At 41.5% G+C, this 16,356-nt stretch overlaps 1 protein-coding gene across 1 annotated transcript in view; it reads right to left on the minus strand.

Annotated features, from left to right (window-relative positions):
- Window positions 1–4,361: 4,361 nt before the first annotated feature.
- Window positions 4,362–16,356, minus strand: part of TAF4B (TATA-box binding protein associated factor 4b) — a 56,575-nt gene continuing 44,580 nt past the window's right edge. The window contains exon 14 of the mRNA XM_056854052.1: window positions 4,362–4,524. Coding sequence (XP_056710030.1) covers window positions 4,381–4,524 — 144 coding nt within the window. The 3' untranslated portion in view covers window positions 4,362–4,380. The remainder of the gene's footprint in view (window positions 4,525–16,356) is intronic.

Below are 16,356 nucleotides of genomic sequence, written 5' to 3' on the forward strand. Positions count from 1 at the left end.
AGGATAACATCATCACGGTATCCGTGTCTTGGACCACTCTGCCTCCCATGTCAAAGGATGTCAGCTTCATTGCTGCATGCTGCATCCAAATAAAGCAGCAACAACGTTTGCTTTTTCCAAGCCAGTTATCAACCCGCAATGACTTGCATGTTCTTAGCACTTCTAGCCATGTATTCATAGTGCAGGGTACATAATTCCAGAGGAGCAGCCACGCTGGTCTTGTGCAGCAAATGAAAACAAAGAAGAAAAAAGAGGCTTGGGCCAACTTAGACTAGCTAGTTTTAAACCATTGGAGATTAAATGGAACAAATCCTCTTGCTTGCCACTCAAATAGGAGCCACTGACTAGAAAAATCAAAAGCCCAGAAAAGTGTTTCCCCCCAACTTTTCCAAAAGGTAGACAAATAGACATATCTCCTCAGCTTCATAGATTTGGCGCTACTACAATAGAAAGTCCGGCTTCTAGCTACAATGGAAGAGATCACCCCACATAAGATGGTCTTTTCCAAACTTTGTGGTGTCACCAGATATTAAAAGAAGAGGCAGGGCCGCCGAAATATAACAATAGTTAATGAAGAGCAACTATAGTTTATGCTCCCATAATTACCACCTTGTGTTCTTCAGATGTAGATGAGGCATTCAGTAACAAGGGGACTGAATTTATGCTTATACGCACCTGGGCCAAGAGAGCTTTACCTCAGCTGTGTCTTATCTGTGATGCAGGAAGAAAATGGCCTGCATTAGCAAAGTGGCAATATTCCCCATTCTTTTTACAGCATCCTACAGGAAGCAGATGTTTGCTCTACAGTGCCTCGGGCTGATGCAGGAAACCCGTGTCAGTTGCCAAGAGCTAGCTCCCACTTGGGAATGAACTCCAGCACTAGCAGCCATGCGGAGATTTCAGCCCTACCTTTCTCAAAGCCCAGCTGCTGGCAACGTCAGTATCGAGGTCAGTAAAAGCAGTTATTTAATACACAAGCATTGTGTATGCTTGTGTATTAGAAACAAACCTTAATGCATTGAGAAAGGCACAGCCAATCTGGTACCACAACTTTGGTCTCCTTATATCATTTACCACTAGGTTTCTGAGGCACCATCATGTGTCAGTAAACTAAGGAACAATTTCCCAAAACTAAATTCCACCTCATATTTAGTATTTATACCACAATTTCACTCCACTAGCAGGCAGGCTTGTCTGCTTATAGGATTGTCAGAGCTCCACACTGGCTAAATCAGGGTTGGGCTTCAGTAGGCCATTACCAAAACAGGCCTTTCAGTAGCACCCCGAGTCTAGAAGCCCTCACTTTGTCCTGCATGGATATTTTAGAGTGGAACTAACAAAAATGAGTAACTAACAAGAATGAGAATTTGAAGTGATTACCAGCTGTCATAGCAATGTACTGCCTGCCCCATGGCTTTTTATTAGAAAGTTTCTCTTTAGCCATGCCTGCTTACAGATATGTTTCCAAGGTAAAGGCCAGAACCAGTGTGGCATAGTGGTTAGAGTGCTGGACTACGATCTGGAAGATCCAGGTTCAAATCCTCACTCTGCGCTGGAAGCTTGCTTGGTGATCTTGGTGCCAGTCATACTCTCTCAGCCTGACCTACCTCACAGGGGAGTAGGATAAAATGGAGGAGACCAATGTATGCTGCTTTGGGTCCCCATTGGAGAGAAATGCAGGCTACAAACAAAGCAAAGAATACACCAAAAAAACTTTTTGCAGATAAGCTACCAGAATTCAAGCCCCTTAACTACAGTGTCATGAACTTAAAGTGACTGCATGTTATACTGAGCAACTTTCCCTCCCTCAACAATCCTAAACGGAGTTACTCCAGTCTAAGCCCATTGAAACGAATGGGATTAGACTGGAGTAACTCTCCTTAGAATTGTACTGTTAGTACCCTTTCTGGAAATGAACAGTCTACTGATTGGATAAAACTAGTTTCTCTTAGTAATTTTGTTTCTTAAAATTGCTATCCAAGGGGTCAGGAATCACATGATCTTTTATCATCCTGAGATGGCTAGTCAGTTCACACCTACGAATCTTAAGTCAATGATGGATTTTTTTTGAACAGCATTTCCTTTAAAACTCACACCTCAGACATGAGTTGACAGTGGGAGCAAAAGCCATGACTGCAGACAGGACAAGCACAACCTTGTCAACCAATAGCAAATATTTTGGAAAGAATAGCAGTTAGACCAACAGCCTGAACGGTCATTCTGTCACCCACAGAGAATATTCACTGGAGTCAAGTTACCATCTTAAACCGTAGCAAGCAAGGCACAAAGAGGCCACCTCTGAATATCAGATTGTCAGTCCTCACTCAGTCTCATAATTAAAATGTTTATGACTATGAAGAACGTTGCCACCATGTTGGATGTCAGGTGAAGCCCAACTACGATTAATATCAGTGGAAAGAATCAGTTTTCTGCAGTTGTGAACACACATGCCTCAATTTACTTGAACTAAATAGTAACAGAAAACCTTGTCAGGTGTAAGACTACAGTCTGTGTTTTCACACGAGTCTTTGATAGCAGACCATTCTGCTTTACGAGGGATGAATTACCCATAATAATAAATCATACAGAGATACAGCAGGCAGTATCCTCTGTGGGCAAGTATTTTGAGCTTATAATATCTCCTTGGCACACTAACGCAGTCCAACACACAGCAGGAAATCACTGGTTTACTTGATAATGGGATGATACACTGGTAAGAAATAAGTTTTAATTCAATAGCTTCGTTTGTCAATTAATGAAAGGCTCAGAGGAAGAAAAGCCACAAGTTAACGGGCGAGAGTACTCAGACATTTCAATTACATGCTGAAGGGTTCACTGGGCAATAATGGAAAATATTAAAACACAGCACCGACACCTATGGCTCCGTGACACCATTTCTTACATTCAATAGAGTAAATACACTATGAATTTTAATAAAATAGTCACTTTAATGCAGTATTTAAAATAATTTTAAACATCTTCTGTCAGTAAGACTGAATACATAGAGGGGGAAATGCTGCACTTTACATAAAAAGTAAAGATAAGCATTTATTATACAAAACAGTTTTACCCAGTGCCATCAATACTTTGATACTTATAGATACACACATACACACAATTTACTGCACTGGTTTAACAAACTTGGTTTGCCATTTTCCTAACTGGAAAACTATGACTAGGTTAGAAACTCCCCACATAGTGCAGCTGTCCCAATCTCAGGAAGTGAGGCAATCTAGAAGGTACAGGAAAGCCGTAACCCCCATCTTGTAGAGTTTTATCACCCCCCCCTTTAATAAACAGGACTTCAACCATGAAAGAATTCAGTTGCTGTCTTTCCCACCAACTGTCATACAGCTATGTGATGCAGTGGTATGTTAAGTATATAGAAGAGTATACGATTTGTAGAAAAAAAATGAGTACGGGAACTCTGTACAAATGACTGCCTCAAGTCCCTTGTTAATGGTCTATGGCCAGGTAACAAGCAGACTAATTTTGGAACCCAGCAGAGCCCACAGTTCAGTTCCTTGAACAATATTGTGCTCTTCTCTAAGTGCCACAGCAGATTCTGTTTCTACCAAGAGGCTAGTAAAGGGCATGTTAAAGTCGCCAGTTTATCAAATCCCTGCTAATCATTAAATACATTCTGAGTCCTGTGCTGTAGGACAGAGATCAAATAAACCCGCACATTACATAAAACGGAGTGCTTTTCACCTTGCTTGTCCTTCAAGGAAAGCTCTGCTTGAAAATCTATAAACAGATGCAGAAACAAGTGCATATTATACTGAAAACTCAGGGATTTCCCACCAATATTAAGTGCTTCTTAATATTGTCTTTAGTTATTTGGATAACCTTGGTTTTAAAGACTCTTCAAATCAATGCTTAACTAGCTCCAGCTTGCTTGTCTGCTCAACTGTATGAAGACCACAAGCCATGCTACTGGAGATGGCTCTTTCTGACTCTCTTTAAAGGCAGCAAGTTATAGGGTCCTCCTCTGGCATTTCCTTGGCTTGCTCCCAAGAGGTACTCCTCCAGCTAGCTTCTTGAACTAGGGAAGATGAGTCAAGTAGGTAACGTTCCTGCATGCTGACCATTTGACAGTCTGAGATGCTTCCTCAAATACAACCTTAAAAGACCCACTATTCATGGAATAATGCAGCAGAATGAAATGTATCAGGCACCTGAAGCCCTTTCTCTCCAGCGCAATGAATATTCTTGATGGCCCTCTTTAGTAAAACCCTACAGGTGGCAACTAAATAAGAAGCGTGCAACTGTAAATAAAGTTTGCCCTAGTTTCTTTTGAAAAATACACTACAGGACAGTGCATTCCAGTGTTTCTTTGGCAATAAGTGGTAAGCCAGAAATGCAAGGTAAGTCTAGCCGTTACTTAAGAAGAGCTTGATACAAGGCTAGAGAATGTCTCATCGTCTTTTCTTGTTCCATACAAAAAATCAGATCCCTGAGACAGATGCGTGTCATTCTTGGATGAAGATACGGCCTTGCAAAGTTGGGTGACCTGTTCAAGCCCTAAGACAAGAGAAAGGAGAGAGAAATATCACAGCAATTAAAAGTCAGAACTCAAAAAGTACAACTTAAAAGCCACGTGAATCGAATCTTGTACAAAAGTGTTACCCAAACTTCACTAGTCATATTTGGCATAACATAATAGAAGAGCATTGCTTATTCCGCATCTTCTCCCAAACAAGTCTGGGGAGTCAGTCAGCTAGAGCACTCTTAAACCAGTAACAGCTTCTTACCCCTATGCTGTGCTGGCACCACTGGGTAGTATTTCTTTGTTCTTTCTCCCCACCCACTGCTTCACATGACTAGTTTTGAGAGCTGGTTTCATGTAGTGGTTAGAGAATCATACTAATATCTGGGAGATCAAGATTTGAATCCCTGATCTGCTTGGTGACCTTGAGCTAGTCATATACATTTAGCCTAGCCCACTGCACAGCACTGGAGGAGAAGAGACTGATGTAAGCAGGTTTCCGTCCCCACTGGAGAGAACAGGGGGGTATAAATGGAGTAAATATATTAAACTCCTTTTTTAATTGAATAGAGTGTGAAGTCAATTACATATAGTTGTTCTGCAATTAAAATGTAGTTCAGATACCTTTATTGGCATAACAAACATTTCACTAAATACAGTAAAACACATAGAAAAGCTGTTATAAGGCAGAACGGATTGCAATCATACCAACAAGAAAGTTAGCCGCTGTTTCAATAATATTAGGGTCCTGATTTTTAAGAGTGAGAACCATTAAATAATTAGGAAATTCCTCAATTTGAGTCAAGATAGGATTTTAAAATTTAAACGTAACGTTTGATAGAAGGGGCACCAGAAGAAAACATGTTGGATAGTTGTTGTTTTTTGACCGGGGCAGTCAATGGTGAGAGCAACTGAAAGCTGTTTCATTTTGTGCTTCCACAGTCCATTGCTAAATTTATGCAAGCATTTGCATCAGGGCCACCCTTACTGGACTCCAATGGCTTGAGACAGGGCTGCGCTTATTAAAACGCCCACTAGAAAGCAAGTGGTGCAGTATTAACTATTCCATGTTTACTGTGAAAATTCATGACACGCTTTTAGTGTTCTTTCTTGCTTAGAAAACACCGTTAAAACAATTAAGCAAGAAACACTTTAACTGGTGTCAGGAGTGAACATGTGCAACAAGAAATGGTGTTTTGCAAACAGTATCACTTAAGCAAATTAGGAACAGAAAGCTTAAATGGGCTTTTTGAGGAGACAATACAATATTCTTCTCTTTCCTGCTAGAATTATACTGCTGCTGATGCATTATTCACTGATTTAAGACAAAACAATAAAAATGTCATCATTAGAAATTTTCCCAGATATTCAATGGCTGTGAACAAAACAGGTATGGAGGAAAGCTTGCTAGCCACAGACAGGGTTCTGCTGTCCTGGTAAGTCACAAAATGGTCGTGGTTCACATTAGAGACAACCCCTTAATGAGTACAGGGAGGGGGGAAAACTAGCTTTGTAGAGCAGCTGCCATTACAGCATTGCAAAGGAGGTCACTCCAACAGGATATGGAATGGAGCTCCAGGCAATATTATAAATGAAACAAACCCCAAGGGATTCTCAGCAATCCAAGAGTCATGTCCTTTAGAAGTCAAAGAATTTCAGGTGGAAATATTTCTAACATAAGTTTGCTCACAGTGCTCAAGAATCCACGCATAAAAATCCATCCATCAACATGCACATGATTCCAAACCTTCTGACTCCAGTTGTCAATCTACTTTGCCAAGAACACACACTTCTCTGTGCGCTACAGATGCCAAGTTCCACAAAGTTCAGTGGGACTTAGTCCCAGGTAAGTGCACACAGGATTGAAATAGTAGTTATTAGAAGAAAAACAGTTACAATTAAAAGGCACAAACTTACAATCTAAAGAGGATTAGTCATGAATCTCACAAATATAGGCTAGAGATTGCTCAGTTTTAGAAATTACAGGGCTTTGACCAGCCATAATTACATCTTTTCATCTGTGTGGTGCTCTTTAACCCTCCCCTCACAGTTAAGTGTGATGCAGTTGCATATGATACTATTCAGTTAAGCCATTATCACTTGAAAAACACACACACATGAAGCTGCCTTATACTGAATCAGACCCTTGGTCCATGATAGTCAGTATTGTCTACTCTGACCGGCAGCGGCTCTCTGGGGTATGAGGCTGAGGCCTTCCGCATTACCTACTTGCCTAGTCTCTTTAACTGGAGATACCGGGGATTGAACCTGGGGCCTTCTGCATGCCAAGCAGATGCTCTATCACTGAGCCACTGCCCCTTCCCAATATCAATATTTGAATCTGCAGGACTGCCTCTCCCAATAGGCCTTACTGCAACAGCTTCACTAATCTGAGCAAAGCCTTCTGAAGGTGCCACTTTGCACATGGGTAACGTCCATCGAATCCCCACTCTTCCATGGAAGCTTGCTGGGTGGCCCTGGGCTGATCATACACACTCAGCCTAACTTAACCTCACAGGATTGTTTTGAGGATAATATGGATATAAGAATGATGTAAGCTGCTTTGGGTCCCCCACTGGGGAAAAAGACAGATATAAATGCAGTAAATAATAGAACCTGGGCCCCTCCGCTTCAGCAGTTATGTCTTAGGGCGCTATCCCAGCACAGTCTAACAGCTTTTGTTTGGATGAATATGTTATTGTAGCCTGAGGATGTGGGGAACTTTGTTTGGGGAAGTGCTTGACTCCTTCATATCATAACTTGGGGTGGGGGGAGAGAATTACTGGGTTGAGTGCAGAGAACACTGAACACTTCTTTAAGGAAGCATTAGTGATAACAGTTTTAAAGGTGGTCATGATACCCATCCTGGAGAAGCCCTCCTGGACCTAAACAATTTGAACATCAATGAGTCAGTGACAAATTCAACATCCTGTAAACAGCTGTTCTCTGACTGGTGGTAGCCAAGCAATTATTTTAATATCATTCTAGTGTGTTACAAAAAGTGTAACCAGAATAGGCTTGGGTTTCTGACTCACAATGCAATAGACAGCATTCTTAATTACTGGGGCCACTAAAAAAGGACAGGTGATTTCAAAAGCATCACGCTTAACCACATCATTTTTCAAGTGGGACAGACCCACAGAGATCTTACATGATCAAGGGCTTCTTGGACCAAGCTAGAGGCACTTCCACAAGTGACAGTATCAGGTACATTTTGGAATCCCTCATACATGAAGAAATGTGGTCGAGACCTCAAATGTGCACACAGCCAAATTATATGTCATGTTCAACAGATTTTATTATCCTTATGTATGAAAACCAACCAAAACCTAAGTTGATACAGGTACATTGATAGGCATATGATCTGGTCACATACAGCAATGAAACTAAATCATCCGAAAGAGCTTAAGTGCAATTTATTTGGCAAAAGGCCTTCCATCTGGAAATATTTTTGAACTGAATGATCCCTATTACACACACCATCAGAATTACAAATCAGAAGGCTCGTGCTATACTGTTACATTGATGTTTTGTACTAAAAGTTAATATTTGTGACAAAGACAGCCCTTCAAAAATAGGTTTGGGAATCTCACTGGAATTAAAGTTCTTACGAGAGTTAGTTTTCTGGCACTAAAATACATAAATGCTTGAGAATCAAGTGGTTTTGATTTGAAGAGAAAGACTCTGGGGCTAAAGCATGCCATAGCACAAAAAAGATACATGTTTTCACTTGAACAACTCGGTAATACGTGTGCATATTTATAATCCTGTTATCAACATTCAAGCTGGAACTTCACTAAACAGTCAAAGATCTACAATAGACTAATATTAATATTCAGCTACATAGTCGTCCTTCCAGTTTTCATTGTGACATTTCTACAAGTCTTTTCAAATGTAACCAACGGAGTGTTTTACATATTGAGACAAATTACTGTAAATGTAATGTCAGTTTTTGTGCTATTATGCCCAAGATTCATGTATGCATGTCACTTTCAGTGGCTCCAACAAATTCTTAATCTGTACCTGGAGGTAACACGGTACAAAGTGTGTCATGTTAGTTAATAGACAGTTATTAAACTGAAATATTCTGGCTCTTTGCCATTATCATTTTAAGCAACATATTACCAACACAATTACAAACCTCTTGACCCTTCACATGTCATCAACATTTGTGTTATCAATATGTTTAGCCCAAGGCAACAATGTAATCAGTCACTTAAATTGCATACATCTTTCACACATAAGAAAATAATTAAGTTCCTTTTGCTTTGGAAGAGTGTTCTATAGGCCAATAAGCTGCGTTTCTTAAGCCCATTAATAAGAGCCAAAATAATCTATTTACATGCAAACATTTTCTACTTAAACTGACAGATTCTAGGAATTTGAGATGACACTGGACCTTAATGGACAAAGATGTGCTACTGTTTTGTAGCGCACAGAACATCTTTGCTGTTTTAGTCTCTTCCAACCAACTCATTGCAGTCAAATACAAAGGGAGACTACTCAGCCTCCACAGTCACTTGCAACTTAAAGGGCAAGCCATTTCCATAGAGGGGCTAAACAGCCCCTCTCTGAGGATGATGGCATTTTTCTCCAAGTCACCGCACCCATAAGCCAACTTTGTGTAATTCAGAATCACAAGATCCACCACTGAAAATGGCTTGGGCTGTTACCAAGGAATCCCCTATTCAGTAATTGCACATTTTAATGAGAACTGAAGTATTTGCCTTATGTCCTCATGGGCAACATGCAACTGATCTTTATCCAAATTGACCACTGCAGCCCATGAATATTTGATTGTCAACAAAGCAATTTGAGATGCCAACACAAAAGACTAGGCTGGTGCTACTTATACTAAAAGTTCCTACTCCTGAAGCTGGCACTCTGAACTGGGCTATAATAATTTGGTTGGCTTATTACTGTTGATGTTTGATTACTGTTGATTTGGTTGGCTTATTACTGTTGATGTTTTGATTTAACATGTTTGGCTTTGGCACACTAGGCACAGCACATTGTCATAAAACCAAACTCAAGCAGGATAGTCAACCCAAGTTGTGCACACACCATAATATTGAAAGGAACAGCTACTGTCACCCTCCCCCTAAGCTGGTAACCACCACATCTACTTCAGTTTGGATGCAATATAATCTTTCTGTTTAATGTGACTATTCAAACTACTGCCAGATATGCTAACATAATTTGTCATGCTAAACTCCTCAGAGTAATAGGATGCAAACACTGAATTCCTAAGGAGAGTTAGTCCAGTCTAATCCTATTGAAACAAAGGGCTTAGACTGGAGTAACTCTCCTTAGGAATGCACTGTAAGTACCCACATGCTGTTTGAACCGCTAGTGGTAGAAAGTGCAGTCAAGTCACTGCCAACTTATGGCGACCCCTAGGGGTTTCCAGGCAAGAGACAGTGGATTGCCATTGTCTGCCTCTGCATAGCAACGTTTGTCTTCCTTGGTGGTCTCCCATTCAAGTACTAACCATGGCCGACCCTGCTTAGCTTCCAAGTTCTGATGAACTCAGTTTGGCAAATACTGCACCCTGTAACTTTTCTGACTGTTATGCATCCTTGTAACCAAAAGATACATAAGATGCTGAACTTGTACAAAGGCCCCTTGCCCCCCCCTTCATTCACAATGTACTTGAAGGTCTACAGGAAAGAAGCAGCATGGATAAGCTGGAAAAAATAAGGCAACCCAGTGGTATCCAGAACCAAACACACAATGTTGGTAACATAACTAACATGCATGTACACCTCCCAGCCCCTTCCCCAAAGTCCCGACTGGTCCTGAGAGGTCCACTCACAACTTTAAGCCTCTTATTTTTGCACTCAATTAGGATACAGCTGAAATGGGATGTGTGTGGAAACCAAAGAGCATTGTGCAACAAAATTTCCACATACGGCAGAATAAGCAGAATGTTACATGGGGTAACTGATGCCAAACTGGGTTGAGCTGAACCATGGCTTCAAGAATGTTACATTTCTTAGTGCAGCTCATTCCAAAACTGAAAAAAGCAGGGAACACCTTTTTCCTACCAACAATATTCTGGGGTACAGGAAATTACTGGATGAGAAAGGTGGCATGGTTGGGATACCACTGGATATATCTAAACTTCTTAGTGGATAAAAAGCAGCCACCAATAAAAGGCTGGATAGCATCTAGCCTGCTGCTCTGGGGTAGTGGACTTGTGAGAAAAGAGATGTCCAGTTGTGGGAAAGGTTGAGCTAAAAAAAACTAAAATTACAAATATATAAATTTTAATATGGTGCACAGTAAAGTTAAAAACATAAGGCCTATATCATAGGTGAGTCAAACATAGTCCATAGATACATGAAACTCATGTTACACATTTGATGTGAAACCGTACAATGACCAAATAAGGACCAAATGCATTTTGGCCTCAAAAAGGCCTTCCTCAGTGGTCAGACACAGTATTGTAGTCTAGTACACATCCTAACAATATAATATCATAATGCACAGTAGAAAATACATAAAAGCCCTTCTAGTATCATAAGGCTTCTTGTAAACATATTTATTCCTTGTACACTAGGACAGGCTCCCATGCCCCACCTTCTATTTCATGCTGGGCTTCTAAGGATATGTATACATCAAACAGTGATATAGGCCTTATGTTTTTAACTTTACTGTGCACCATATTAAAATTTATATATTTGTAATTTTAGTATTTTTTAGCTCAACCTTTTCGGTTTGGATTCAACATTTTGGTTGAATTTAATTTGTCCCCCCCTTTTGTTGTTTCAGTTGTGAGAAAGGCCATGCTGTTTTCCATAATATGGTGTTGAAGATCACCTTACTAGGCAGTGTTTTACTAGAATAACTGCAATATGCAATAGGTTATTGGGCAGTTAAATTCATGCCATATCACCAACAACAGCTTAAAATATGTATAACTTCTTATCAATGCCTTAAACACCACAATGCTCTATTTGGTACCATTAGCCTCTTGACTCTTCAAAAAGGTCACATTCTCTGCTCCTAAACAGGGCAGGGAAGACTCAAGGGATCTTCTTGAACCCTTGGTTCACATCCCCCCCATTTTGGCATCAGCTACCCCAAGACTTTAATAATACTGGAACGTCTATCCTTAGGGTAGCTATACAGACTGGTGTTCCAAGGGTGTGCTTCAGGCCATGTAATGATCAAGTCAGAGCTGGAGGGGAGGAACCACAGTAACATGCTACAAATAATGAGCTTCAGAAGCTCTCCCAGGTTAAGAAGGGACCAACCATCTTCTTCTTTAAAGCCACAGTGTTGTTATAACCCAAAAAAACAGCAACTGTACCTAGTAAAGTCTTAGAGACCTAAGCATTTCCTCTCAATCAGCATGATAATAAGAGTTGTGCATACCAGACTGTCATTTTTGACATTTACTATGGATAATAAGATCAATATCTGGTAATGGACAAGTGTTTGTCAAACTATTTTAGTGGCACTATTTATTTATCAGCTTTAGGAACATGCACCCTTGAAATGAAGTAGTTCAATGCTACATATTTAAATAAGTCAATTTTCCTGAAAATAAGTTTTTGGTGATTCATGGTGTATACAAGCCTAAGGCCATATTCTTCCATTTCAATGCCATACTTTCATCTCTGAAGAACAGAACTTTGTTTGTCAGATTTTTTTTATTCCTTGTTACACATGACCTGAAAGCATTCTGCTACTTTTAAAAAAAAAGTTTCCAAGATAGCATTTCCCAAATCAAATAACCTGTGATCACAGTGCTTTTAACACACACCCTATTTGTACTCCTTCAGATCTATTTACCACACACACCCTTCATCCCTCACTCTCATATTGGGAATCTTGATTTTCATGTCTGCCGCTGGAGAATACCGTCTGCTGTAAACAGGAGTCTCTCACCATGGAGAGAAAGGATGTGTGAACTACATCTGAGGTCAACTTTCCCCATTCCCAAGCAAAGTCTATGAACACAGGATGGGGAAGCATTGGAATACATTGCAATTGGCTGGTCTTTTAGCACCTTTTAAGATCTAGGCTTAGGGGAGGGGCTGTGGTACAGCATCTGCGCTGCATGCAGAAGATCCCAGGCTCAATCCCCGGCAACTCCAGTTAAAGGGACTAGGCAAGTAGGTGATGTGAAAGACCTCTGCCTGAGACCCTGGAGAGCTGCTGCCAGTCTGAGTAAACAATGCTGACTTTGATAGACCAAGGGTCTGATTCAGCTTCATACCTTATACTTGTGTGTTCCAGACACACAAACAACAAGAATATACCCACGATGCAACTGTTACATACCCTCTATTACATTCAGTATAAATAGTTTCTACCCAACTCTTCTGTAGCACAAGGAGCAACAGCCTGAAGAGAAACCGTGGAAGCTCCATCCAACTTGTGCACTCTGAGTGAAAACAGGCCGCGTGGCCAAGCATTTCACGATTGGAGCTGTGAGCACCTGAAGGTGAGCTTTGCAAAAATCCTTGCTAAATATATTCTCTCATGCATGTGGATTAGAGGAACTGAAATCATTCCTTCCCTCAAACATTGCATGGATAAAAGCTATGCTCAAGAAAGGAGGCTGATTCACACCTGAACATTTCACAACCAAGTTTTTCAGACTCGCTTAGGGGTTCAAAGTAGGGCTATGTTGCATGTTTTTAGGTGAAAGAACAGGGATGCTACATCTTAATTTTGTCTTCTCACTTCACAGACAATGATTAGGGAGGGGCTGTGGCTCAGTGATAGAGCATCTGCTTGGCTTGCAGAAGGTCCCAGGTTCAATCCCTGGCATCTCCAGCTAAAGGGGCTAGGCAAGTAGGTGATGTGAAAGACTGCCTGAAACCCTGGAGAGCCACTGCCCATTTGACAATACTGACTTTGATGGACCAAGGGCCTGATTCAGTATAAGACAGCTTCATGTATTGTTGGGGAGCAGGAAGCTGCATCCAGAGACAAAACTTCTGCTATGGTGGGAAACAGCCTGTAGATGCCTGAAAGTCAAGAGGAAGTCAGAAGTCTATACATTCTTATAAGGTTGTCTATAGAACATACATATGTGCATACAAGCACACACACACACACACACACATATATATATATACACACACACCGCATGCCTTACTGAGTGCTACCATTTATGCAGTGCAAAATGTTGAGTTCTGTTGTTCTGATGGCTCAAATGCTCCTCTGCCATGGGTACCTGGCACCTTTAATGCTATGTAGGAATACAGCACAAGCAATTAATAAGGTCAGAGTCACACTACCAACAGCAAGAATATGTCCAAGGGGCAGCCATTATGTAGCCTCTAGGATTATATAAAAAGTAAAAGCTAGAAATAATTACTAACTTATTTTCCTGCAGCCTTTTCCTACTTAGTACTGAACACCATGATTTACCTAATGAAAGCTTAATGGTAAAGGGAGGGACCTGGGAAAGTTCTTCTGCTATGCTCATGATTTAAAGTCTTTTGGTAGTAATTAATGTAGATAAAAGTGCATTCTACATGCAGCAAGAAGACAGCCACTAATTTATTAAAAATTCAAGGAATACACCCAAGCTCAAAGGCAAGTTAATACTCCCACAGGCTGTTAATTTGCTATTACGGTCAGTCAAGTGGATTCCCTCAGCATCCGTACTCTGAGAAGCAGAATATCCTAGCCAAAGTTCACATGGCCCACACAGCATTCATTTCTGGACACCTCCTTCATTATTTGCACAATCCAAACTGTTCCTGAATGGCTGCTGAAAGAAGCAAGGGAAGAAGAAGCTCAAGCCATTCTCAATTCTGTTTTTATTTATTTAATTAAATTTCTACCCCTCCCTCCCCAGCTAAAGCCGGGCTCAGAGTGGCTGCTTCCATGTAGCAAGAACACGGTCTAGCTGGAAATACAGTACTGAAGTTTCCTGCTGTTGGTAATTTGTTCTTTACATCTGGTTTGTACTGCCTAGAAAGACTCCATGGCTTATTTATCTTCCTGAAGTAAAGCAATTCTCTTTCTAAATGAGAATTAGGAATGTCTATTGAGGTTATTTATTTATTTATTTATTTATAGATTTGTAGACTGCCCTCTGGTACCTGGTACCTTCTGTATGCCAAGCAGATGATCTACCACTGAGCCACAGCCCCTCCCCCCAGCTACAAGCAAGAGTTGGGGGAGGGGCTGTGGGCAGCTAGTTGGCGCTCAACTAGCTGCCCACAGGACCAGGGACCAACCTCAGGAAGCAATTGGGCCCCCCTAAAAATCAGGTGAATGAAAGGAGGGGAGCGGAGGGAGGCCAGCTCTGAGGGAAACCGTTGCTGCCCTCAACCACAGGCGTGGCGGAACAATTCGGTCTTACAGGCCCTGCGGAACTGTGTGATATCCCGCAGGGCCCTGGCCTCATTTGAGAGAGAGTTCCACCAGGCTGGGGGGCCAGGGCCAAAAAAGCCCTGGCCCTGGTTGAGGACAGCCGGACACTTCTTGGGCTGGGGACAACCAGTAAGCTGGTATTAGATGAGCGCAATGCTCTCTGGGGGGGGGGGCATAACAGGTCAAAATTTATTGTAATTTCAGTTCTTGGTCTTCAAATAAGATAGTACTGATCACCACAAGTAAAGATATTAGAAGTGGTCTGAAGCAATCTATACATTAACCTAGAAGTCTTAAGAGTCTACATGAACACAGACTGTGTCCCCACAGTGCAAAGAACAATGTGCCTTTCCATCCCCTTCAAATGCATTGTGGAGAGAGACTACCTAACTAGAGAATTTCAATTTCTTCTGCAAAGACTGAAAAGCAAGAGTTGCTGCTGCTACCACCAATGCCCGCCACCGGAAATCCAAACCCAGGTAGTAGAAATGATCCATTTTAGCGTCTCAGGTTGCTTATAAGAAGTGACAAGCTTTAGAATATTTTTTTAAATTTTAACTGACGGAAGGCTTGGCAGCTCCCTGCTCAGTCTTAACTCTTTGACAAAGAGTTAAGACTGGGGTCTCCAACATGGTGCCCATCGGTGCCATGGCACCTGCCAACCCATTTCAGAGCCATGTGGTTGAGTGGTTAAGAGCGGTGGACTCTAATCTGGAGAACCGGGTTTGATTCCCCACTCCTCCACATGAGCGGTGGATTCTAATCTGGAGAACGGGGTTGGTTTCCCCACTCCTACACACAAAGCCAGCTGGGAGACCTTGGGCTAGTCACAGCTCTTATTAGCGCTCTCTCAGGCCCACCTACCTCACAGGGTGTCTGTTGTGGGGAAGGGAAGAAGTTTGTAAGCTTGTTTGAGACTCCTTAAAGGTGGAAAAAATTGGGGTATACAACTAACTCTTCTTCTTCTTCCTGGTGCCTGTCAAGTATTTCTAGCAAGTGGGCAGGGCTTTTGCCCAGCAAGGCTTCTAAGTGGCTGCTGGAAATATGGCTGTCAGATTTTAAAAATGTTGGTTTGGCAGCAGCTACCACTAAAGCACAAGGATCTTCACTGAATGAAGGAGGGTAATCTGCAGTAGCTATTGTGTGGCTGGGTCCGCCTCCTGCAGCAGCTGTTTTGTGGCAGTGCCCACATTGCCATGTCAGAATTCCAAGATGCCCACAGGCTCAAAAAGGATGGGGACTATAAAACCCCAGGATCTTTTCAAGAATAATATAATGGAAAGGTGGTGGGGTAAGTTTCGTTGAGAACCGAAATTCACACATAGTATTAGAAATGGAGAGGTGTAAAAAAAGTTTCTGGAAAGTCAAAAAGGTTTTGAAATGCTGAGAAGGAATCTCAACAGATAGTGGAAGGGACCTGTGACTTGCCTTACAGAGATGTCAGAAATGGCAACAGCAAGACTGCCGTCACCACAGCAAAAGAGACATGTGTAGTAACACTTGCAAGAGGAGCAAGAGAAAAA

Source organism: Euleptes europaea, chromosome 8, assembly GCF_029931775.1.
Source record: "Euleptes europaea isolate rEulEur1 chromosome 8, rEulEur1.hap1, whole genome shotgun sequence".
Taxonomy (NCBI): domain Eukaryota; kingdom Metazoa; phylum Chordata; class Lepidosauria; order Squamata; family Sphaerodactylidae; genus Euleptes; species Euleptes europaea.